Source organism: Sceloporus occidentalis, unplaced genomic scaffold, assembly GCF_023333645.1.
Source record: "Sceloporus occidentalis isolate IW3139 unplaced genomic scaffold, rSceOcc1.0.p SCAF_14, whole genome shotgun sequence".
Classification (NCBI taxonomy): domain Eukaryota; kingdom Metazoa; phylum Chordata; class Lepidosauria; order Squamata; family Phrynosomatidae; genus Sceloporus; species Sceloporus occidentalis.
The window spans coordinates 18126619-18152456 of record NW_028316994.1 but is presented as its reverse complement, the minus strand read 5'-3'; the positions used below and the strand labels follow the sequence as shown (position 1 = coordinate 18152456).

At 46.5% G+C, this 25838-nt stretch overlaps 1 protein-coding gene across 6 annotated transcripts in view; it reads right to left on the bottom strand.

Annotated features, from left to right (window-relative positions):
- The window catches only part of LOC149304343 (disks large homolog 4), a 159673-nt gene that overhangs the window by 120223 nt on the left and 13612 nt on the right, over positions 1-25838 (bottom strand). For 3 of the 6 annotated variants that reach the window (XM_089480535.1, XM_089480536.1, XM_089480537.1), the window contains exon 3: positions 25172-25242. In XM_089480535.1, the coding sequence (XP_089336661.1) occupies positions 25172-25242 (71 nt within the window). Of the gene's footprint in view, positions 1-10921; positions 11330-25171; positions 25243-25838 lie in introns of those variants that run through there. The other 3 variants (XM_089480539.1, XM_089480540.1, XM_089480544.1) reach the window with 1 other exon arrangement.

Sequence of the window (25838 nt, the reverse complement as noted above, 5' to 3'; positions counted from 1 at the left end):
ACCACTGGCTAAATCCCCCCACCTTTCACCAAAGCGCTTCAAGGCAATTGGAAATATTAAAACACAATCAAGGATAACAAGGATGTAAAACAAATACATTCAACCTTTCTTGGCAGAGGTTTCATTAACAGAAGCGGTGTGTAAAAGAGAAGGAGAAAAGAAGAGAACACGGAGGAACATGTGCTAGGAACGGGTTCTGCGACAGTTCACATGTGCACAGGTTCACACCGCCTACGCGCAACGTAAGCCGATGCTTACGGAAGTTCAAGAAGGACATGCTGGAGGTAGATACCTCACCTGGCTGTTATTAATCTGCGGATAGGGTGCACACCAGGGCATGCATCCTGATCAGGGGAGAGAATTTATGGCTGTTTTGTAACTCGTCGCCCACAAGATTTTCCACACACTAAGGATTTCGTTTCCATGAACTCAGCTCAAAAGCTGGGGGGGAATGGTTTTGGACTACAATGCCCAGAGGATTCTGGGGATTGCAGTCCACAAATGCCCTTTCTTTGGCTCTGCTCAAGTCTGCCTGGCTTCGAAAGCACCTGCTCAGGTTAAACCTTTCAGAACAAACTTTGGAGAGATGTGTTCTCCTGTGTACATGTCCCACCCACAAACACACACACACATACACACTTTCCTTCACCTCTAGCTAAACTGCTGGGTTTAGGGAAGCTCTAGAAGGAAGGAAGAAAGAGAACCCCTCTTTTCCGCATCGTTCAAATGCTCCATCCTCCCACCATCCCTGAGGGGGTGGTCAAAGGTCAGTCGCGGCTAAATCACCAGCACTCCAAGGCTCCTTTCCCCGGTTCACAGTGTGTCTCTACTATATTTAGCCTCCCTCTCATAGACACACACACACATACATATGCCTACCCCATGGCTGACTCATTCCCAATACCAGATTATCAATGGTAAGAACCACGCAGGCGAGTAACACTCATACGGGAATAAAGACACACACACACACACGCGTATACAAAAGAGTCACCCACGATCCGGAGAGGCACCCCACTTTCCTCGTACAAGATGCTCATGTTGATGGAGAAAAGGATGGCGAAAGAAGGATTTTCCCCCCATAACTCCTTCATTTTATTCCAGGCAAAGTGGTACACCTTTGGGAGGCACTTGCCAGATGCCTTGGAAAAGAGCATTTCTGCTCAGCTTTGTGTCTTTGCAAGAAAAGATTTAAGGGGGGTGGGGGGGAACAACCACATGCATAAAGAAAAAGCTTCGTAAAAGCAAACCGGAGGGATTGCCGCTGGCAAACATATCTTGGGTGCACTAAAACGGAGTTGCGCAACTATAGTAAGCCTGTGGACCCCTTTCCCACCCATGGGACCCTTCGAAGGTCACGTGGACTATTCAAAATGCCAAATAAAATCCACAGGAATTTACTTTTGGTTTGGAAAAGCAGGCAAGCGTGTGTGTGTATGTATGTATGTGTGTATGTCTGTGTGTAAAATTTAAAAGGCGAATCACCACTCCTGGAGTTTTCCAGGAGCCCTTTCACACTACACAATTATAGTGCTATGATTCTCTGGCATCCTATGGAATACTGGGATTTGTAGTTTGGGGAGACACTAGAGCTCTCTGGCTAAGAATACTAAATACTTCTCCTTCAACTACAACTTCTACAAACCGTGCTATAACTGTGTGGTGAACAGGCCTCAGGAAAAGCAATCCATCCTCTCTCTGGCCAGGAAAACAGTGGTCTGGAGAACATGGAGGGGTCTGGAAAAAAACACTTTGGCTTCGCACACCAAAGCCTCAAGCCCATATGTGTCCTCAGGACCCTATTTTGCCTATTTATGGATGTAAAGGCCCATCATGAGCACAGTCCACCTAGGGTTGCTTAGAAAAAGAACATGATAGAGTCTCCTTGGAGTCGCCATAAGATAGAAACAACTTGAAGGCAACACAACAACAACAAATCACCAACTCCACATTGCCCCTGTGGTCTTTGCAGGAGATTCTTAGCACTGATCCTGCAATACTGCCCTAGAGAATCCCCAGGGTTGGAGTAAGGATTTCAATTTAAATGAAAGGATCTAAATGCAGGGACTTTAAGAAAGTGAAAACCTGGCCCAGGAAATTCATCTCCACCAGCAAACATTCAGGACAGAGTCCTGAGGCCTTTAGGTTAATGCCAAATGGGGTAGATCGCCTGCATCAATTGCTGAATGGTGATTCAACAATGAAAGTAAACCCTATCGGTTCAATGGGCCTACTCCAATTAGAACTCACAATGTGATTCAAGCCAGAGATGCAAAAATCCATACATTTAGCGGTTCAAGGTTCTGGATGCCTAACTGCAAAATATCAGGGAATCATAGGGCTGGAAGGGATCCCAACCCATTTTGGCCATGCAGGAATCCACCCATATTACATCCCATAAAGGTGGATATCCAACTTGTGTTTAAATAGCTCAAAAGAGGGAGAATCAACCCTATTTAAGAAAGACTATGCCATTGTCAAACAGCTCTTACGCTAAACGTATTCCTCCTAAGGTTTCAGTGGAATCCCTTTTCCTTGTAATTTGAATCCCTTGAATTGTAGTCGTGTCTCTGGAGCAGCAGAAAACTAGCTTGCTTGATTTTTCTACATGTCGTTCCTTCAATTATTTAAAGAAGGCTATCATACTACCTTTCTGTCTTTTCTTCTCCAAGCTAAACATACCCAGCCCCCTAAAGCCTCTCATCATTGGGCTTGGTGGCTTCCAGACCTTTCACCATTTTGGTTGTGTTCCTCCAGCTTCTCGATATCCTTTTTGAATTGTGTTGCCCAGAACTGGACACTGGATTCAAGGTTAAGTCTGACCAAAGCAGAACAGAGTGGCACTATTACTTCTCTTGATCTAGACACTACACTTTAATTGATGCAGCCTAAAATTGCATGGGCTTTTTTAGCTGCTGCATCACACTGTTGACTCATGTTCAACTCTTAGATTCTTTTCGCATGTACAGTGCGCCCTTGGCTTATGCGGGGATCCATTCCGGACCCCCCCCCCACGCGTAAACTGAATAGCACGTAAGCTCAAGTCCCATTTGATTGAATGGGGCTCATGCTTGGGGTGTGGGAGAGTGTGCACGCCATGGAAGTGTGCACCATTCATTCTCCCATCATGCGGCTTCCACATAAGCTAGAAGCCACGTATGGGGCACCCGCCTATAGCACAGGCGCACTGTATTTTTGTCAAACCAGGTGTCCCCCATCCTATGTACATTTCAATTTTTTTCTTCCGAAGTATAGTACCTTAAGTTTCTTCCTGTTGAAGTTCATTTTGTTAGCTTTGGCCCAGCTTTCTAGTCCATTCAGGTCATTTTGAATGTTGAGCCTGTCCTCTGGAATCTTAGCTACTCCTCTTAATTTGATGTCATCTGCAAATTTCAAAGCCATTTCTAGTGTCAAGTCTGAAAATCTCTTGGCTTTCTCTGTAATTTTTGGGATGTAGGAATTGCTCACAGCCAGCCAGTTGCCCTCGTTGCTCATTCACAATCCTGGTATCATATTGGTCTTTTGTTGCTGCTGCATCACGTTGTTGGCTCATGTTTAGCTTGTGGTCTACTAGGACCCCTTGATTCTTTGCACATGTCAGACTGAGCATGCTGCCAGTCCACTGTGTCCACAATAAGATCCTGTCCAGCGGGAAGTGTGGACACCAGGCCCTGACTGGTTGGGAAAAGGCTACCCCTTTGCACACCAGAAGTCACAGGTTCAATTCCCAGTATCTTCAGGAAGGAGTTTCAAGGAAGAATTCTGCCTGAAGCCCTGGCAAATGGCTGCCAATCAACGCAGACAATACTGGGCTAAATGGGCCAAGGGTCTACCTTGGTAAAAAAAAAACGGAGTGGGCAGTGTGTCCCTGCACCAAACATGGATGGAATGCAGGTCCCAGCATTCAGCATCATTGCATGGGACGTCTGGGAGATGCAGTCCAATAATATCTACAAGGTTGCTTAAATCTTGAATCATTCTCATTATTTGTCACAATGGTTTTTAAAAGTAACTTGTCAGGAGAGTTACTAGATGGGCTGCTCATTAGGGCTAATGAGAGAGCAGTAACAAACCTGACCAATCCCTGTCCAAATGCTTCTAAAAACCCCTTGGAAACTCACTTTTAAAAGGAACTAGAGAACTTTTAAAAGGAACTAGAGGTGCGCTTTAGTTGTGTATTCCTGCATGGCAGGTGGTTCAGTCAGATGTCCCTTGGGGTACCCTCCATGATTCATTGATTACATCGATAAATTGGCCTTGTTCCCACTCCTTGTGTCAGTTTTGGGATGGAATTGTGCCTACTCTTTTGTTACAGAAAGGAAGAAAAGGTGATTCATTACAGGTAACTGCATATCTTGTTGCGGTTTTACAGCAGTTTTTTTTTTTACTTGAAATCACAATTTTTATGCCCCCTAATTCTAAATATTCATCCTCAGGCAGTAAAAGCGGGTGGCTCCCATTCCGGCTGGGCAGTGAATCCGCTCCAGGTCTTATTGCAGATTCTGTGCTGAAGGGCTGAATGCTGTTCCTCACTAGGTCCAGCCCAACGGACAGCTCTTTTTAAAGTTTTACCAAAAACCTGGAATGGATTCGTTGCCCCATCAACATGGGAGCCGCTAACTGACACTGTGTCTTCCCAATCATTTCCTTGTGGGGAGGATTAAACTCCACTCCAGCTGCTTAAATAGACCCCAAACTAATTAAAAACTCTCCCAACACATCTAGAACTGAGGCACCAACTTGGGGTGGGAGAGATTCAGATCCCACTGTTAGTACATTTTTACCCAAAGGAAATAATAATAAATAATAGTAATGGTTCATACAATGGTTCATAGGAATTGCTCTTGAAGTGGAGGTGGACAAAATGCCAAAGCAGGCCCTGTATGGGCCAATTTTTGTGGCCCTTGCCCTTCCAGACTTCCTGGGCCACCCTTTTCCAGGCCCAGAAAAGTATTCCAGAACAGCTATGCGCCTTTTAATAGATCACACACCCCTCCTGCACTGTTTAACATTTAAAAATACAATTACAGTCAGCCCTGCGTATCCATGGATTCAACCATCCACAGCCTGAAAATATTCCAAAAAGATATTGATTCCAAACCTTGGTTTGGCCATTTTATGTAAGAGACACCAGAGAGCTAGTGTGAGGTAGTGCTTTGAGTGTTGGCCTAGGACTCAGGAGACCAGGGTTCAAGTCCCCTCTTAGCTACAAAAACCCACTGGGAGACCTTGGGCAATAAGTCACATTCTCTCAGTCTCAGGGGCAGGCAGTGGCAAACCTCCTCTGAATAAACCTGGCCAAGGAAACCCTGTGATAGGGTCTCTTTAGGGTTGCCATAAGTCAAAAATGACATGAAGGGACTCAGCACACACATACCATTTTCTTACACTGGTGTATATATAATGGAACTTGAGCATCCACTAATTTTGGTGTCCAGGAGGGGTCCTGGAACCAATCCCCAGAGGATACCAAGGGCCCATTGTGATGACGATGACGACGACGACGACGACGATGATGATGATACCCCATTGTATTTAATGGAACTTGAGCATATATTTAGTGGGACTTGAGCATCCACTAATTTTGGTATCCATGAGGGGTCCTGGAACCAATACCCAGAAGATACCAAAGGGCCCATTGTAGTAGTAATACTAACAATGATAATATCCCATTGTATTGAATGGAACTTGAGCATCCATAGATTTTAGTATCTACGGGGGTGCTGGAACCAAACCCTAGCAGATAACAAGGGCCCATTGTAGTACGTAGTAATAATGATGATGATGATACACCATTGTATTTAATGGGACTTGAGCATCCACAGATTTTGGTATCCATGGGGGTCCCGGAACCATAACAAGAGAACAGTGGTGATGATGATGGTGGTGGTGATGATGATGATGATGATGATATTTAATGGGACCCGAGCATCCACTGATTTTGATATCAACGAAGAGTCTTGGAACCAAACTCCAGCGGATAACAAGAGCTTACTCTATAAAGTAGTGGATGTCTAGCTATTATGGATTGTTGATTTCAGTCTTTGTGGGGGGCCCAGAAGTCCCTGGAGAAAGAAAAAATGGCCCCCTGATCCACCACAGTCACCCACCTTTGTCCCAAAGAGCTCCTCTCTGGGCCCCACAACAAACTCCAACTCCCAGAATTCCATAGCCTTGAGCCAAGGTAATTAAAGTGGTGCCAAACCGGGTTATTTCTCCAGTGGGCATGCAGCCTACCAATGGGAGGGTGTCCTCACTCCAAATCTTAGCCCAGCCTCTGCAGACACCCCAATGATAGACGGGTTCCCAGCAGAAAGTGGCCTTGTGGGCCACCTCTTTAAGCCTCCATCAAAGAGAGGAAGGAAGCAAATACCAATCCATAAACCTCAGGGGATCCCCATCCTCTTAACCCCCCCCCCCACTTCTCTCCCCACATTCATGCACACAGGAACACAATGAAACCTAGACCTCAGAGCATGCTGTAAGAGCCAAGCCGGATTGGACAGGCATCAGGATGAATGGACGCAATCAATCACTCTCTACCCACATCCATTATTAATAGGTCATTGGCAATTTATGGAAAAGAGGGGGGGGGAAGCTTTTAGCAATGGAGGAAGGCAGCCCACCCACCTATCCCAACCAAACCCTATTGTTTCTGCCTGGAAATAACCCCCCTCTGATGCTGAACCCAACCCAAGTCATATTTCTGCCTCCCCACTATTAATCTGAGCCTACCTATTATGTTTCAAAGCATTTAAAAGGCCACGCCGCCAGGTCTCCCCTGAACCCCAATCCTGGCTCCAACCCAAAATAGGTTGGAGAAAAAGACACTTCTTTCTAAGCCCACAGAGTCCTCACACATGTGCTTTCGCTCCCCACCGTTGATGCCTCCTGGCCTATCAATCCCTCTCATGATTCATTTTGGAAATGTTTGAGCTCTGCTGTCGATGAAGCTGAAACCAGCACCCCATTATTCATAGGGAACCCCTCAATTTGTACACATTTTTGTCTCACTCCCTCCATCCCCACATCCTACTGTCCTTTGGATGCCTCACAGCAGAAACATGATTCCAGTCATCTCTCGGTCACCACATGCCCAAGATTTGTGCCGGATCAACATGGCCTAGGAAGGCCTCCTATCACCTTCCATCATACAGAGCCCAGCGCCAAAGGAAGGCGAAGATGTGTGTGTGTGTGTGTGTGTGTGTGTGTGTGTGTATTCCAGCCCATACTTTTATATTTCCATTTGCATTTCAGATCTTTCCCTTCCTCCATCACCCAATTCTTCCACAGATTGGAAGCAGACACCCACTGCAGTTGCTTCTTTTGAAAAGGCACAAACCACTCACACTTCTGCCAACACACGCGCGTGCACACAACACATATGCGCACAGAAAAAGGGAGAGAGAAAGAGATGCACTGAAATCAGCATTCATGTACAGTCTGAGTGTGGTATTTAGCGCGCCGCACACTACGTGTGTGTGACGGGTAGAATGAAATGGCTCCTCTCGCTCTCTTCTTCTGCCTCTCCCTCTCCCTCTCTCTTTTTTGGTGCTATTTCTGGCTTTCTTTTCCCACACACATCCTCCATGCACCTCTCTGATGTGCTCTCAACACCCCCACAAGGAACAGTTTAACTGTTTGAACAACCTTGGCTTAAAAACAAGGGATGAACATGTGGCCCTCCAGATGTGGCCGGCCAGGCAGAGGTGAAAGACAGTGGCCATTTGAGCACCCTGCACCCAAACCCTGGCCTCAAGCCACATCTGTCCATACACCCCCTTGAAACAACACCCCCCACCTACACACACACACACACTTACATACACTCTTACACAAACCCACTCATCCATCCCTCCTCTCTCCCCCTCCCACCTTCTCTTATAATTAAGCCTTTGCCCCTCCCCGATTAATCAGGATTGAATCATTCCCTTTCCAAAGGCCCCATGGGAAAGCTTCATGGTGCTGTGCTTCCATAGAGGGGGCACATTCAGCCCCCCCCCTTGTAAAAATGCTCTCTTTACATCTAAGGAAGATGTGGATGAGGGTTGGCTTTCTCATGGTGCTGCATTCCATACTCTTTCATTGCCTTCCACACACACACCACACACATGCACACAAGCACACAGGCGCACATGCTCAGCTGGTGCGTTCCTATGGTTCCCAGACCTTGGGAGTCAAGTGAGTTTCTGAGCAAAGGGATGCCTAGCAATGAGAGGGGAGCAAACCCCTCTCTCCAAAAATATTTTAAAGCCCGTGTGGCTCTCAGCAGCTGCTGTTTCCTTGCTTCTCCTCAATCCTTTCCCCTCCATGTGTTCTCAGATGATCTCACACACACATGGAGGGACTCTTCTGCCTGCTGTCCATCCTCAAGGCCTCCGCTTTCATCTTCACACACTTGCACCCCATTCATCATCCTTGCTTGTGGCCCTTCTGCCTCCACACACCTGTAGGACTCCCCCCCCCTTTTTTTTCTTTTCAAATTTAAAAAGGCCCCAGAGAGAACGTGGCAGGAAAGACTTAGGAAGTAGAGACCAGTCCAGAAATCCACAGAGAACCAGGCCCCAAATCAGGCCTCGAGGGTTGGTAGAACACACAGATCCTGTCCATCAAAAATACAAGGAAGGTTGGGATGAATGTGAAGGCACAGGTTGACAAAGCCAAGCCAAGAATGTAGGAGGCATCCCACAGATGCCCAGCTTTTAAGTACAATGACCTTTGAGAGAACTCGGTTTCACCTTGTGCATGGTGTGGGGCTCGACTGGTTGGCCCTTGGGAGGGTCTCTTCCAACTCTGTGATTCTATGATTCCTGATACCATCAGCTTATGTAGGATGGAACCAACCCTGTCCAGGTCTCAAGGTTGTCCCTACGTCCTCAAGCCAAAAGACACGGTCTAGAGACCCCTACCCACCTCGACACACATGGTTTCCACAATCCGCCATCCCCATCCTTGGTTTCTTAGCCCATTCACCATGCAACCCCCTGCCTCCCACACACATTCAGATAACGCAGTTTTCTGGGAGTGGTTGGGTTGTGTGAGAACCCTATACCCCAAAATTTCAGGTTCTGTAGCTAGTCTGTCCCTTTTCCCCCCGCAAAGACCCTCTTATATGAATGATCCCTTGAGCCAAGGGGCATTGGATTGAAGTGGGGAGATGTGCCTCACCCCTCCTTCTCTACCAAGACTACACCAGAACACCTCATTCTATCAAAGCCCTCATTGCAAAGCCAGAATTTGGGGAGTGAGGACCCACCCTCACCCCCAGATTTTGGCTTTGCAGTGAGGGTGAGGGTCACTTCTTCTGCCAAAGCCTCAATGCAAGGCCAACATCTGGGGGTGAGGGTGGAGAAGGATGAGGATCACTTCTTCTGCCAAGGCCCCATTGCAAAGCCAACATTTTGGGGTGAGGATGGGGATGGATGAGAGTCACTTCCTTTTTAAAGGCCTTAATTGCAAAGCCAACATTTGGAGCTGAGGGTGGGGAAGGGTGAGGGTCACTTCCGACCCCCCTTTGAGCAGTTATGGCTCTGTCCCAGGTAACCCAACACACCAGTGCGCGCACACACCACCCAACACCAGCCTTGTGCCAAGTTGTGGTGTGCTCCCCAGGACTCTTGGCCACCACGCCAGACACGTCCAGGACGCGCTTTTTAGAGTCCCTCAGCCCCACCAAAAGGAGTAACAAAGGTACAATCATCTCCATAGTCCCCCTTCTAAAAGGGGGGGTACCTTTACGGGGACAACCCACATGCACAAAATACAACGATGCAAGTTTTGGAAGCTCTATGGGCTTCTTTATCAGGCCAAGGATGTTTAAAAGCCTACAGGAGAAAAGGGAAGAAGAAGGGGGTTTCAGCACCAAGGAGAGCGTCGGGGAGTTCAGCACATTGGAGAGCTCCCTGCCTCCAGCCAAGGCCAGGCTGCCTTGGCTGCTCTCCTCCATCCTTACACTTGCCTTTGGACTGCAACGCCCATCTTCCCCAGAAGCAGCAGCAGCAGCAGCTCACCTGGAAGGGGCCAGGAGGGGGGGGGGGGGACAGTGGAGGCAATTCTACCCCACACACATCTCCCATCATCATCCTCATCCTCATCATCCTCCCCAGCCTAACCACACAACTCTCTCGACATCACCCTCCAGAGCTGGATCCCACGCAGCCCTCAGCTCCATGGAAACTGCTCAGGAGAGGCAGAGAAAGAAAGAGGGAAGGCAGGAAGGAAGGGGGGCAGGAGAAGAGAAAACGCTTGCCTCCCACCTCCTCTGAGCCATGCACAGCCTGCCATCCCTCTCCATTCCCCCCACACCCCAAAAGACCCTTTCCCCATCCCCCAGGGCCTCCTTAGGGCCCCAGACCGCATCCCCTCCAAGAGGGCCTCCCTTGGCCTGCTCTTCCTCCTCAGGGAGGGGGCAGGAAACAGGCCCCCCAGCTCTCCAGGGGTCTCTAGCCCCCAATCCCCCCAAACCCCAAACCCACAGCTGGCAAAGAGAGGCACCAGGAGATCCTTCAAAGAGAGTGCTAGGGAGGGATGGATGGATGGATGGATGGATGGATAGATAGATAGATTCATGGATGGATAGATAGATAGATAGATAGATAGATAGATAGATAGATAGAGGTGGATAGATGCATGGATATAGATAGACAGAGGGATGAACAGATGGATGGAGAGAGAGAGAGAGAGAGAGATGGATGGATGGATGGAGATAGATAGATAGATAGATAGATAGATAGATAGGACAGGTGGATATATGACTGGAAGAGAGAGAGAGATTGGATGGATGGATGGATGGATGGATGGATGGATGGATGGATAAATGAATAAAGAGATATAGAGGGGGAGATGGGCAGAGATAGCTAGAGATGGCTAGCTCTGGATGGAGAAGTGCAGGTGGGGATTTCTCGGCCCCCTCCAGCCTTACCTTGGTGGTCACGATGCACAAGCAATCCATCCCTTCTTCCTTGAGGCGAGCCCCTAGCTGGGCGAAGCCTGTAGAACATCAGATAGTCTGGGGTTCAGGGTCCCCACTGGCCTCCCCCACTTTCTCCACGAGGCTGAGGCTGAGCTCTCTCTCGCTCTCTCTCTGGCTGCCAGGGAAGGAGGGCTGGGCTGGGGGCAAGGGGGTCCTAGGGGTGCCCTTGCCAGCCTTGCCAGCCAGCCCAAGGCCAGCCTGGTGCCTTCCCCCCCGCAGGTCAGGAGCCTGGCATCGGGGGCTGGGGAGGAATGGGGGGTCCTGTGTGTGTGTGTGTGTGTGTGTGTGTGTGTAGGGAGGTCTTCTTTGCAAGATGTGGGGGGGGCAGAAGCTAAAGGCTGTATGTGTGAAAGAGAAAGGAAGGAAAGAGGGAGAGAGGAAGGAGGGAGGGTAGGGAGGAAGGAAGGAGGGAGGGAGGAGGAAAGAAAAAGAGGAGGAGGAAAAGAAGGAGGGTGAGTGGCAATGGGGGGGTGAGTGAGAGAATGTGGGAAAGGGAGGGAGAAAGGAAGGAAGGAAGGAAGGAAGGAAGGAAGGAAGGAAGGAAGGAAGGGGTCTTTTTCCCCTTGAGAGAGATAGAGAGACCCCCGACTCTCCTTTTCTTTCCAAGGGTGGCGCCGGAAAGAGGGAGGGAGGGAGGGAGGGAGGGAGGGAGGGAGGGAGGGAGGAGAAGAAGAAGAAGGGAAGAAAGAGAGGGTAGGCCAGAAGTAGAGGAGATGGGGCTGGAGATGGGGGGGAGGGAGAGAGAGGCAGGACCCCTCTCCGAGGAAAGAGGGAAGGAGGGAAGGGAGGTGGAGGAGGGCGAGAAAAAGAGAGAATGCGAAAGAGAGGGAGAAAGAGAGAGGGGGGAGGGAAGGGGCAGAGAAAAGAGGGGGGGGCCGAGGAGGTTAACCCTTGGGGTGCCAGGATGGAAAAGGGCAAGAAGAGGGCCTGGGCTGCATCCATACTGGAGAAATAACCCGGTTTGGCACCGCTTTAACTCTTTTCTGGCTCAAGCTTATGGAATTCTGGGAGTTAGAGTTTGTTGTAGGGCCCAGAGCGGTCCAAAAGCCAAGGAGAGCTGGGAATTCTAGGGAATTCTGGGAACTGTAGTTTTGTGAGGCATTCAGCCTTCTCTCTCAGAGAGAGCCCTGGTGCCACAATAAACTATCATTCCCAGCATTCCCTAGCACTGTGAGCCAGGGCAGGTGAAGCGGTCTCAAACTGGATTAGTTCTGCAGTGTGTTTTGGACCCCAGTCCAACACTCAAACCACTATGCCATGCTGGATGGGATTGTTGTTGCTGTTGCTCTTCTATGCCTTCAAGTCTTTTCCAACTTATGGCAACCCTAAGGTGAACCTATTATGGTGTTTTCTTGGCAAGATTCGTTCGGAGGAGGTTTGTCATTACCTTCCTCTGAGGCTGAGAGAGTGTGACTTGCCCAAGATCAGCCAATGGGTTTCCATGGCTGAGCCGGGATTCGAACCATGGTCTCCAGAGCTGTAGTCCCACACCTAAAGCACTATGAGGAAAGGTGAGAACCAAGGAAAGAGTGTGCCAAGGCCGCAGGCGCACATTTCCTTTCCTGGCCCACAAGAGAGACGCGTTCTGGGTTGTGGTTATGGATTGCCAGCAGCATCACCATTCAACTGATGGGGCAGTTCTTCCATTCATTCCACCCTGGGCCTATGGCAGGGCGTTTTCTGGAGCTTATTGCAGCATTGGGTCATTATTAAAGGCCAGTACGGTGTACACTCATCCCTCCATATTTGCGGATTTGATATCTGCGGATTTGATTATTCACGGATTTGATTAATATGTTCTCTCTAGGAATATCTAGGTCCCCCAGTGCAACTCTGTGGTCAATGTCCAACAGACATTGGCCATAGAAATGCACTGAAAGACCTAGAGATTCCTAGAGAGAACATTCCACTAGGCATTTGTAACTCTTCCAATGCAATGCTATGGTCAATGTCTGTTAGACGCTGACCACAGAGTTGCACCGGAGGACCTAGAGATGCCTAGAGAGTGTTTTTGTTATTTGCGGTTTTTCCATATTCACGGGTGTCTTGTGCCCCTAATCCTAGCAAATACAGAGGAACAAGTGTAGTGGTTTATGCATTGGATCAGGACTCTGGAAACTAGGGTTCAAAACCCATTTCCACCATGGAGACCCACTGTGAGCAAGTCACACTCTCTCAGCCTCAGAATAAGGCAATGGCATGCCTCCTCTGAAGAAATTTCCCAAGACAAATTAGGATTGCCCTAAATCAGAAACGACTTGAAGGCAAACAACAATGTTATTATTATTGCTGTTGATGATGATGGCAGTACTGATGATGATGATGATGATGATGATGATGGATCTGAGGAAGGAGGCTCAAGTCTACGAAAGCTCATGCTAACAACTTCTCTCTTTCAATTAGGTCCCAAACACACTGCAGAAATAATCCAGTTTGAGGCCGCTTTAACTGCCCTGGCTCAGTGCTATGGATTTCTGGGAACTGTAGTTTTGTGAGACATTGAGCCTCCTCTGTCAGAGATAGCTCTGGTGCCACATTAAACTACAGTTCCCAGGATTCCCTAGCACTGAGCCAGGGCAGTTAATGCAGTCTAAAACTGGATTGCATCCGCAATGTGTTTTGGACCCAAGTCTCAAAGGTGCTACAAATCCCTTTGCATAACAACAACAACAACAACAAATAATGAGAGCCAGTGTGATGTAGTGGTTTGAGCATTGGACTATGACTCTGGAGACCAGGATTTGAATCCCATCTTGGCCATTGAAACCAATGGTGACCTTGGTCAAGTCACACTTTCTCAGCCTCAGAGGATGGCAATTGCAATCCATCTTTGAAGAAATGTGCCAAGAGAACCCCATGATAGGCTTGCACCAGTGTTGCTATAAGTCTGAAATGATTTAAAGGCACACAACAACAACAACATGAATAATATGAGTCTCTCTGTTACCAAAGATCTCAGGGAAGATTGCTCACACTTTGATTGGATGATGATGATGGTGATATTTATCATTATTATAACTATTATTATTATTAGTCACTCAGTTGCCAAAGGTTTTAGTGAATGACTGCTCACCCAAAAGGAGAAGTCAGGAAATTCTGGAAAGAGGAAGAAGGTGTATAAATGGGGAAGAAGAGAGATGTACTTTTCTTTCATGTCTGTCCAGATACACATTAATCAATCAATCAATCATTCAATCAAGCTATTAATGAAAGCATTTAAGTCTTGCCCTGTGTCCCAGGATCTCAGGGCAGCATCCAATAAAATCCATTTAAATACTCTAAAAACAAAATCCTAAACAATGGAAAGAAGGGACCCAGAGAAAAATTGAACAGTTTGACGCTGAAAAAATAGGAGAGTGCAGAACCAGTGAAAAAGAGTTGAAAGGAATTGAAGAAAACAGGCAGAGGGATGGATTTGGAGGAAATCAATGAGGTCCCTAAATAAAATTAAGAAATTATCAATTAGTTTATTATTTTTTATGCCACCTTTTCCCCTTGTAATAGGTCCAAGGCTGCTTACAACTTGTTAAAAACAACGCAACATAGTAAAAGAAAAACACACATTTTGATTTGGTGCCAGAATGAAGAAAGAATTGGCAGCAATCTGGCCTCTAAGAGGAAAGGATGCCATTATTATTATTATTATTACTATTACTATTATTACCATCATCATCCTAATCATGTGTTTGAGTTGCCCAATTGCCAAAGAATGAACCACTCACCTTTTGTGACTGGGATTTAATTGTCTTTTATTATGCATTTCTAAAACAGCAAAAGTGGTGTTGTGGTCTGAGTGTTGGGCTACGACTCTGGAGACCAGGGTTCGAGTCCTTGCTCAGCCATGTCAATCCATTGGGTGATCTTGGGCAAGCCACACGCTCTCAGCCTCAGAGCAAGGCCAAAGGCAATCCTCCTCTGAACAAATTTTGCAATGATAGGTTTACCTTAGAGTCACCACAAGTCAGAAATGACTTGAAGGCACACAACGACGATGACAACAAAACAGCAAAACCCAGCCAAAAACCACTAGCATCCAGAAATGCCATTTAAAATAGTGAATATTTCAAAGCAACATAAAATAGTATATATATTAAGTATCCATGCAGATAAAGAACCAATTTTAAGATACAACTAGGCAGATCTTGATAGTATACTTCACATTGAGGGGGGTGTAGCAACCTTCCAGATGTGGATAGACTACAGTTCCCATCAGCCCCAAGTGCCAAGGGTGAGGAATGCTGGGAGGTGTAGTCCTGGCACACTTAGAAGACCAAACGTTGCCCACTTCCTAAGCTGGCACTTCAGAAGGCCAGCGAGAATTAGCCACTGTTTGGCATTGCAAAGACTAACAAATGTGACCAACATGCTTTTCTGGGAAAGGCATCCCAAAATTTTGGGGTACAGTTCTCAGTAGATTCCCTCCCCCCATCCTTTAGGCCCTTAAGTATATGGCAAAGGGGTCTTTTAATGGGGTGACATGCTTTTATCTTTTAAACATGTGTTTAAATTTGCACATTGAATGGTTTGCATAACCATTTGGCACTGGAAAAAATCGGCTGTGCTTTCTTTTCACTTGCCAGGAGACAGGCAGGATAACCAAAGAAATTAATAGGTGAACATCCCCAAATTTGGGGAGCATTCTCTCAATCACTTCAATGATCTCAGGACACTTGTTGGAAACATGCAATTGGGAAAGAGCTTTTGGAAAAATTAGAGATGCAAAAAATGGAAAGGAAGGATGATATTTCTGGGAGGAGGTGGCTCAGCAGACCCATTTGCTTAAGGATGATGATGATGATGATGATGATGATGATGATGATTGTAATTTGGAAGATTGAAAAAAAATTCTGGGGGAAACTGCTCCCTGTTCCATCAGAGACCCTTCCTTTTCTCAGATATGCAGGACTTTATCACGCTGGGCATAATTTCGGCATTAAAGAGGGATTAAAGCGCATTTAAAGCATCCCACAAATAAAGTGAAAATGGCAAGTAATTGCGCAAATGATGATCCCACGCAATTGTGCAAATAAAGTGATATTGAAAATGCATTGTTGCTGAAATCCTGAAAGTAAAAAAGATGTTCGTCGATGCTTCTTTGTAGTCACTTTAATGGTGGGTTTTGTGTGACGTCGTGTGAAATCGTTTCGTGTAATTATGTGGTTTCCCCAGGATATTCATGGGATAAACTCCCGATCTCCATTGTCTGATAAACTCCACACAGAGCTGCTTTTTTTCTTTTTGGATTACAAGTCCCAGAACTCAGGGAGTTGTAGTCCAAAAAGGGGACTTCCTGAAGCTTTGATTTCATATTAACTCTTGTCCCTGTAGTCCACTGGGACTTATAGTCCAAAAATAACTTCCCTAAGCTCTGATTTCACATAGAGAGAGTTTTGTGAAACTGGTGAATTTGGATGCCACCCACAACTACAATATACACAAAAAGCCAGACCCAGCTTGACCTTTCCACTAACTAACTAAGTAACTAAGTAACTAACTACATAACTCTCTCCTTTCCTGCTTCCCTCCATTCTATCCTCCTTTCTTCCCAAACCCAAGTTGAAGTAGGGTTAAAATCTATATCGATATGTCTATCTGGAGCTGAAAGAGATGGGGTGGAGACAAAAATAGGACGAAAAAGGGAGAACAGAGAGATTGCCAGGGAAAAAGCCATGATGTGTGTGAAAAGGGAAGCAGAGAGAGAGAGAGAGAGAGGCAGAAATATATGGTCAGACGGATGTAGAGGTGGGAGGAGAGATCTAAAAACTGCAGTGAAAATGCCAGGATCACAGGATGGAGGAAGGGAGGAGTGGGGGAGAAACAGAAAAGGAAGAATAAAAAGGAAAGGAAGGCGAAGCAAATCTGCTGGAAGAGGAGAAAGAGGAGAGGAAGCAGGTCTATGAAATCTTAGGATCATGGAATGGTACTATTAGAAGGCATCCCAAAGGTCATCTAATCCAACCCACTGCCATGCAGGAATACACAACTAAAGCATTTCCAAAAGACGGTCACCCAACCCCTGTTCAAAAGGCCTTCTAAGATGGAGGGTCCGGGCAATCTGTTCCACTCTCCAAAAGCTCTTATGGCCAAGCAATTCTTCCCAATATTTTCGTGGAATCTCTTTTATTTTCATTTTAACCCATTGGTTTATGCTCTAGTCTCTGGAGCATCAGAAGACAATCTCATTCACGTCTTCCTCCATGGCATCCCTTCGGGTATTTAAAGATAGTTACCACACCACCTGAGAGCCAGCATGGTGTAGAAATTCAAGCGTTGGATTAGGTCTCGTAGAGATCAGGGTTCGAATCCCCACTCAGTCATGAAAATCCTCAGGGTCTTCTTCAGTAGGTCTCACTCTCTCAGCCTCAAGGGGAGGCAAAGGACAAAGCCCCTCTGAGCAAATGCAATGGGCCTTTGGTATCCGCTGGGGCTTGGTTCCAGGATCCCCCATGGATCCCCAAATCCCATTAAGCACCAAACACATTAATCCCAACGACTCAGTGAAATGGTGCCCCCTGTATAAAATGGAAAAAGCAAGGTTTGGTTTTGTAATTTATATTATTTCTGAATATTTTCAAGCAACTGTTGGTGATATCTGTGGTTAAAAAAAACCCATGGATACAAAGGGCAAACTGTATTGCCAAGAAAACCCCGTACGGGTCAGAAACTACTTGAAGGCAGACAGCAACAACCAATTGCCAACTCTGGGTTGCCCCTGCCGTCCTACCAAAGATCCTAAGCACTGATCCTGTGATGCTGTCCTGGAGAATCCCTAATGCTGTGGCATTAAAGCAAGGTGTGGCATTAAATGGTAGGTTTGTCTACATAAATCATGAATGAGAGCCAGCATTGCATACTACTTTGACTCTGTAGACCAGGGTTCAATTCCTGACTCAGTCATTAAACCCATTGGGAAACCTTGGGCAAGTCACACTGTCTCAGCCTCAGGACAAGGCAAAGGCAAAACTCCTCTGAATCAATCTTGCCAAGAAAAACCCACAACAGAGTTTTCTTGGCAAGATTTGTTCAGAGGAGGCCTGCCATTGCCTTCCCTTGAGGCTGGGAGAGTGTGACTCACCCAAAGTTGCCCAGTGGGTTTCATGGCCATGACGGGAATCGAACCCCGGTCTCCTATAGGCCTTTAAAGCAGCGGTTCTCAACCTGTGGGTCGTAACCCTTTTGGGGATTGAATGACCCTTACACAGTGGTTGCCTAAGAGCATAGGAAAACACATACAGTGCGCCCTTGGCTTATGTGGGGGATCCGTTCTGGACCCCCCCCCCACGTAAGCCAAAAAACACGTATGCTCATGCCCCATTCATTTGAATGGGTCTTGTGCACGTGGCGGCGTAGCAGCAGTGCTGTGGCACAGCAGCGCAGCAGTGCTACAGGTGTGTACCCCATTAATTCGAATGGGACGCACCTCCCCTTGTGCCCTACGTGCTCCCACGCAGCTCTACACAGGTTTGAGCATATGCTCAAATCTGCATAGCACACCCGCGTATGACACAGGTGCACTGTATTTCCAATGGTCTTAGGAACCGAGACACCGCTCATCTATCCGTTGGGGGTCACCACAACATGAAGAACTGTATTAAAGGGCTGTGGCATTAGGAAGGCTGAGGACCACTGCTTTAAAGGCTTCTGCATTTATTCTAACAGGAACCAATTCGTTTATTCTAGCAGGAATCCTCATGGAAGATGGCACTGGAACGGATTTGTGAATCTTTCAGATGCCACTGTTTGTAAAAATAAATGTAACTTCTCTCCCCATCCCACCCCATGCATGTCCCCACTCATTTCTTGGGGGTCAGAATATGCTGTTAGGAAACAGAGCCTTCCTCTCCGTCCGGCCCTTGGACGCTTCTCCATCTCTCCACATTCTCCGCAGGCAGGATCAACAGACAATGTGGAACCATAAGTCATTTGGGAGAAATGCAGGCGACTCAATGTATGGTGGGGTGGGTTGGTGGAGGTGGAGAATGAATCACCCTCCTCATCCTTCTGGTGATGCAACGGCTTAACAACGGTTGAGGAAGGACCAAGCGGAGGGAGCCAGAGGAGATCCAGCAGGAATGGTTGCAGAGGAAGGCTGAAAACCAGAGTCGCTCTCCTTAGAAACAGAGCCCTTTGCAGAACCCAGCACCAGAAGAGCTGAGTTAAACCAGAATGGGGATGGGGGCACCTAGCTATGCTTCCCCTTGAGCGGGTGGATGCGAGGGCAAAAATACAACCTACCATCCCCAGATCCTTTTGTTCCCATACAACCCCTGGAGGGTGCAAACCTGGGCATCGCCCAGGGATGTTTTTAGGCCCAGGACAGTCCATGGTCTGGAAACCTTTGAGGAGAGGTTTAGGGATCTGGGTATGTTTGGCCTGGAAAAGAGGAGGTTAAGAAGGACATAAGAACCCTGTTTAAATATTGGAAGGGATGTCACATAAAGGAAGGAGCAAGCTTGTTGTCTGCTCCTCAACAGACTAAAACTTGGAGCAATGGACTCAAGCGACAGGAAAAGAGATTCCACCAACCGTATATACTTGAACATAAGTTGACCTCATGTATAAGTCAACGGCAGGTTTTGGTACCAAAATTATGGATTTTGATCTGACCCATGGATAAGTCGAGGGTAAAACTTAGAGACATGTAACAAAGGCTATTGAGGCGAAGGTAAGGAAAACAATGGCAAAGAACTTACAAAGTTCTGGCAGGCATAACTGTCTATGCTTTTCCAACACAGGCATTCAAAAAGGTCAGAAGTGGAGCCATGGTGGACAACGGGTTGGTGCTTTGGTGGACTAAGCTCTCTTCTTTTGCCACTCTACTCAGAGAAATGGAGGATGGTAGAGTCTCCTTCCTTGGAGGTCTTTAAACAGAGGCTGGATAGCCATCTGTTGGGGATACTTTTGATTGAGAATTCCTGTATGGCAGAAGGGGGGTTTGCCAGATGGCCCTTATGGAGGCCTCCAGAGAAGAAGACCCACCACCCCTCTAGGCAATTGGTTCTATTGCCAAATCACTCTTCCCATCAAGAAGTTCCTTCTAACACACAATCGAAATCTACCCCCCTGTAACTTAAAACCTTTAAACCTGGTCCTACCCTCTGGGGCACCAGAGAACTAATCTGCCTTCTCCTCTCCGTGAAGCCCTTGAGACATTTAAAGAGGGCCATCATGCCACCCCCTCAGTCTTCTCTTTGCCAGGCTGAACATGACCAGCTCCAAAGGAAGGCAACTAAACTGGTGAAGGGTCTTGAAATCATGTCCTATGAGGAACGACTAGGGAGCTGGGGATGTTTAGCCTGGAGAAAAGAAGATTAAGAGGTGATATGATAGCCCAGTTTAAATATCTGAAGGGATGTCATATTGAGGAGGGAGCTAGATTGTTTTCTGCTGCTCCAGAGACTAGGATCCAGAAAAATGGATGCAAGCTCCAGGAAAAGAGATTCCACCTCAGCATTAGGAGGAACTTCCTGACAGTCAGGGACGTAGCCAGGATTTTAGGAAGGGGGGGGTCCAGACTAAGTGCCACCATTATATTGGGGCTTGGGTGCGGCAGCGCAGCAGCACGCACCATTCATTTTTCTAATGGAAGGGGGGTCCGGACCCCAAGAACCCCCCATTGGCTACGTCCCTGTGACAGTAAGGGCTGTTTGACAGTGGAACACACTCCTTCCTCTGAGTGTAGTGAAATCTCCTTCCTTGGAGGTCTTTAAGCAGAGGCTGGATGGCCATCTGTCGAGGATGCTTTGATTTGGATTTCCTGCATGGCAGAATGGGGTTGGACTGGATGGCCCTTGCGGTCTCTTCCAACTCTATTATTCTATTATTCTATGATTCTTCAAGCTTTCCTCTTAGGTTTGATCCTCCATATCTTTTGTCAGCCTTGCTCTTCTATAAGCATGCTCCAGCTTGTCTCTATCCTTAAAATGAGGTGCCCAGAACCAAAAGCAGTTCTCCAGCACTGAATATAGTGGGGTGGAATCTTGCCCTTCCCAGTCTGGTCAGGCAAAAGCAAACTGCTGTATCCTCTCTTAGCTTGTCTGTTCTTCCTCATTAATAATTTCTCCCATCTTGACCATACTCTGATTTTGCTTGGACACAGCTGACCTGGTTTTCATCAGTGAAATGCTGGAAGGTACGGAAACTGGCTATCATACCAGTCCTCTCCAAGACTTCCTTTGGTACCCAAACCTGACAGTTAAAAACTGGCACTTAAGGTGGCGTGGAACTGCATTATTTCTGCAATGCAGATGCAACCAAGGATTCTAGAGCCCATCTGCCAGCGGGCCAGAGATGCAACACGAGACAACCATCATAAATCCTAGCCACCAGCACATCCTGTAACACTACCCAACTTTGGTCACCATTCAAGGAAACAATTCTTCCTGTTTGGTTTGTCTTGGATTTATAGCTGATCAATTGCATTTCATGAGCCAAAGTGTTAGGGGAAAGGAGCAAAGAAAGAAAGAAAGAAAGAAAGAAAGAAAGAAAGAAAGAAAGCCTCTTGATTTGCTTTCCCCCCCATTCCACTCACAATTTTTACAAACTGCCATTCCTATATTAGCAGAAACAGCTTTGCCTCACATAGGAAATCGGGAGTTTATCCTGTGAATATCCCAGAAAAATCACGTAATTACGTGAAATGATTGCACACAACGTCACACAAAACCCACCATTAAAGTGGTCACAAAGAAGCATTAACATGCATCTTTTTATTTTTGGGTAATTTATTTTCTGATATCACTTTATTTGTGCAATTGGGTGGAAAATCATGTGCGCAATTAGTCGCTGTTTTCGCTTTATTTGTGGGATGCTTTAAATGCATGTTAATCTCTTTAATGCCGAAATTAGCCCCAGTGTGATCAACTTCATTGCCATTTTCTCTTCTAAAATAAGGGCATAATCCTACATATAAGGCACAACAGCTGAAGGTTTACAACATTGCTTTCTTTTGGAGGAGGTAAGTTATGTCTCTAGCATGATCAGAGCATGGCAAAGTTACTGGGAATTTGGACTACAGTTCCCAGGGGCCATGCTGGCAGGGGGATACTGGGAAGTGTAGTCCAAAAAAGAAACTTTTCCCATGCAGATGGGACTCTGCAGATACACCAGGATGGAAGGCAATTGCATCATGTTGCCCCCATGGAAGTCCAACGCGGGGTGTGTTTACACTGTGGGAATAATGCAGTTTGACGCCAGTTTAAGTGCTTTTTGTAGCACCATCCTACAGAATCCTGGGATTTTTAGTTTGGTGAGGCACCAGCTCCCTTTTGGCAGGCAAGGCTTGTAAAACTACAAATCCCAGGACTCCACAGGATGGAGCCAGAGCACTTAAAGTGGTGTCAAGCTGCATTATTTCTACACAGATGCACCCATGATCATGCTTCAGTTCTAAAGAGGAAAATTCTCTAAAACGAGGGAATGGGTTTTTTAAAAAAGAAAGGAAGTTGAAAGGAAAGGCTGAGCGGCACGACAACATCACAGCAAAATGCTTGAGGAAAACTCACAACCCGATTAATCGTGGTTCAGCGGGAAATGATGCTACATGCCATGAAAGGTAGTTTGAAGTTCAAGAGGTTGCCAGCATCAGGTATAAGAGAAAAGATCGCTCAGAAAATGTAATTATTCATGCTTTTCATTTGATTCGATTTGATTTATATCTCCGTGTTTTTCCCCAGCATAGGGATGCAAGCTGGGTTCCCACGTAATTAAAAAGGTCCTGCTAAAAACATCATCAATTATACATACTAAAAAAATAAAGATAAATTAATCATACTATTAAAGCATTTGGAATACAAATGGAAGTTTTGCCCAAACAAGGAGAATGCAAACGAAAAGAAAGTTGCACAAGCAAAGGGTGAAACAAGGGACGCAGGAGAGGATCTGGGAGACGAAAACCAAAACACTCCAAACAGACACAAACGCACACAAATTATTTAAATGCATCCGAAGCTGGGAATCAACAAGGGAGGATGAAAATGGAATGAAAGACGGAAAGCAATGGCAATCCTCCCTCGGAAGAAGTCTTGCCAAGAAAGCCCTGCGATGGGGTCGCTGTGGCCGGAAACAACTCAAAGGCACACAATCAGAAACAAGAAATATCAGTTTAAAAGTATGGCGGCTTCAATATTTAATTGCGTTTTAATCTTTTTTACTGCTAATTTTTCATCCAAGCACCATCTTTTTTCCCTGTAAAATAACCCATTTGTGGTTCACATTCACAAACGAATCGATCCAAATGGACCTGCTCCAGCCGGTTGAAGGGCAAATGTAAATAGATTCCAATGCGCATCTGGTGCACTCTTGCACAGAATTGATTTGTCCAAAAAACCAGTGTCAAAAAGACACAGGTTAAATGGGTCTAGCGCATGGTTCTATTCTCCGAATCGCTTCAGCAATTCGGCTCAAGTGAGAACCAGGGTCATTTGATTCAATTTGTGATCCGGTTTAAAAGGTATTGGGAATCAGGCCATTGAATGGGTGGCTGTCCATCTGCTTTGTATGGATTCTCATAGCTCTGGATTTTCAGCAGAGAAAGGGTGGATAGTTGAAAATTTGCACAGGAAAGCAAAGACAATTAAACGTCAACGCAAACATGTGAAAATTTGCAGCAATTCCCATAATATACTTCCATGTAGGCTAGCCCCTAGTTGTGTATTCTTGCAAGGCAGAAGGGTTGGAGTAGATGACCCTCAGAGGGTCCCATCCAACTCTACAATTCTCCAATTACTTCTCACTTGCACCCTTCGGTTGGCTAACATTTGAGCAAAATGGGCCACCAGAAACAGAGTTAAAAGAAGCGCTCCTCTCCCATTTCTGTCTCTTTTCCTCCCAGCAGAGAAGCATAAAGATTAATTAACCAGACATTTCTCTCATTTAAGAACTAAATTCCCCTGAGCTCCTCCATCCAACCTGCCCTATATGATGATAAGAGAAGGAAGACATTACTTTTTGGGGATGCTCACCATTTTCACGTCTCGTTTCCCGTTAACTGATTCCGTCTCATTCAATGCAAAACAAACCTGCCACAGGTTGAAGTAAAAGTGGGCTACCAAATCACAGAATGGGGCTACCAGGTTCTAGAACACACTAAAAAGCCAACTGCTTCCAAGTTTGCGCAAACAATAATCCTGCTCCTGCGTTCATGGATCAAAGGAGTAATCCATATTTATTTGGAAAGGGACTGAAGCACTGGAGAACGGATGGTTAAGGCTGCTGAGTTCGCCCAAATGGACAAATTAATGCAGAATCGAAGGGATAAAGGAACTGAAGATTTTTTTATAGGTCAGAAACTATACATTGAAGTTTTTGAGCAATAAAAAAATCTAATGATGAAATCTAATGATGGTTATGGTGCCCTCAGGTAGTTTATGCTGACCCTAAGGAAATCCTATCATGGAGTTTTCTTGGCAAGGTTTGTTAAGAGGTGGTTTTGCCATTGCCTTCCCCTGAGGCTGAGAGAGTGTTGCCCAATGGGTTTCATGGCCAAGCAGGGAATCAAACCCTGGTCTCCTATAGGCCTTTAAAGGTTTGCTCTTGCCTTCCTCAGAGGCTGAGAGAGTGTGACTTCCCCAAGGTCCTCCAGTGGGTTTCCAAGGCCAAGCAGGGATTTGAAGTCTGGTCTAGAAAGCCAGCATGGCACAGTAGTTTGAGCGTTGGACTATGACTCTGGAGACCAGGGTTCGATTCTAGCTTGGCCATGAAATAGCACTCCTCGAACTCCCCAGATTGACGCCCCTGAATCCCACTATATACAATGGGATATTCCCAGCTTGGCTATGAAACCCAATGGGTGACCTTGGATGAGTCACACTCTCTCAGCCTCAGGGGAAGGCAATGGCAAACTTCCTCTGAATAAATCTTGCCAAGGAAACCCCATGACAGGTTCACCTTAGGGTTGCCATAGGTTGGAGATGCCTTGAAGGCACACAACAAAAAAACTCCATAGTCCAAGGCTCAAACCATGCCACCATGCAGACTCTCTTTCTTGAACCCTAAAGAGGGGATTTTCTCCCAACCATGGTCAGCCCCAATTCCAGATATGGGACCAATTGCTGGCAGTTGTTTCTTGGCTAGGGAAATGCACTTTGCACATGCTCAGAGGCACCAATGGATGGTTTGTGTTCTCTTGCACACCTGGAACAGGGAGGAAGATAGCAAGAAAACAAAGCAGGGGAAAACAACCAATATATAGGCACCTACCTTAGACCGAGACCGCCGCGAAGTTGTGGGATGAGCATCTGAAACCGTAACTTCATAAAACCCTTGGATATCTGGGTGGAAGAAAGCAAAACAGGGATTAGCAAGAAACAACCATCACACTCCAGGAACAAGGATCCGAGGCTGCCTTTATCCAACAGAGCATTCATGAGCTACTTTTTAGACAAACTCTACTTGAGAGGGATCACTTACAGTGTCTGTGCATGTGTTTCTTTTCTGGACAGCAACACCCAGAATCCCCTGGGGCATCTGGGCCACAGCTATGCTGGAGCAAGGGAGGAATTCTGGGAACCCATAGAATAGCTCTTCTCTTCCTGCCTGGTCTCCATGCTGGCTAGGCCTAGGATACATCCTCACTCTTGGCCAGGCCGAAAAAGGCTACTGGGAGTTGCAGTCCAACAAAATCTGGACAGTTCCCGACCCTTCCCTCATCTCAAGCCCAGGGTGCATCTACACTGTAGAAATAACGCACTACACCACTTTAAGTGTCACAGCTCCATCCTATGGGATCCTGGGATTTATAGCTTTACAAAGCCTTGTCTGCCTAAGAGTGCAGGTGCCACACCAAACTACACATCCCAGGGTTCTGTTGGATGGAGCCATGGCAGTGAAGGTGGTATCAAACTGCATTATTTCTACAATGTAAATG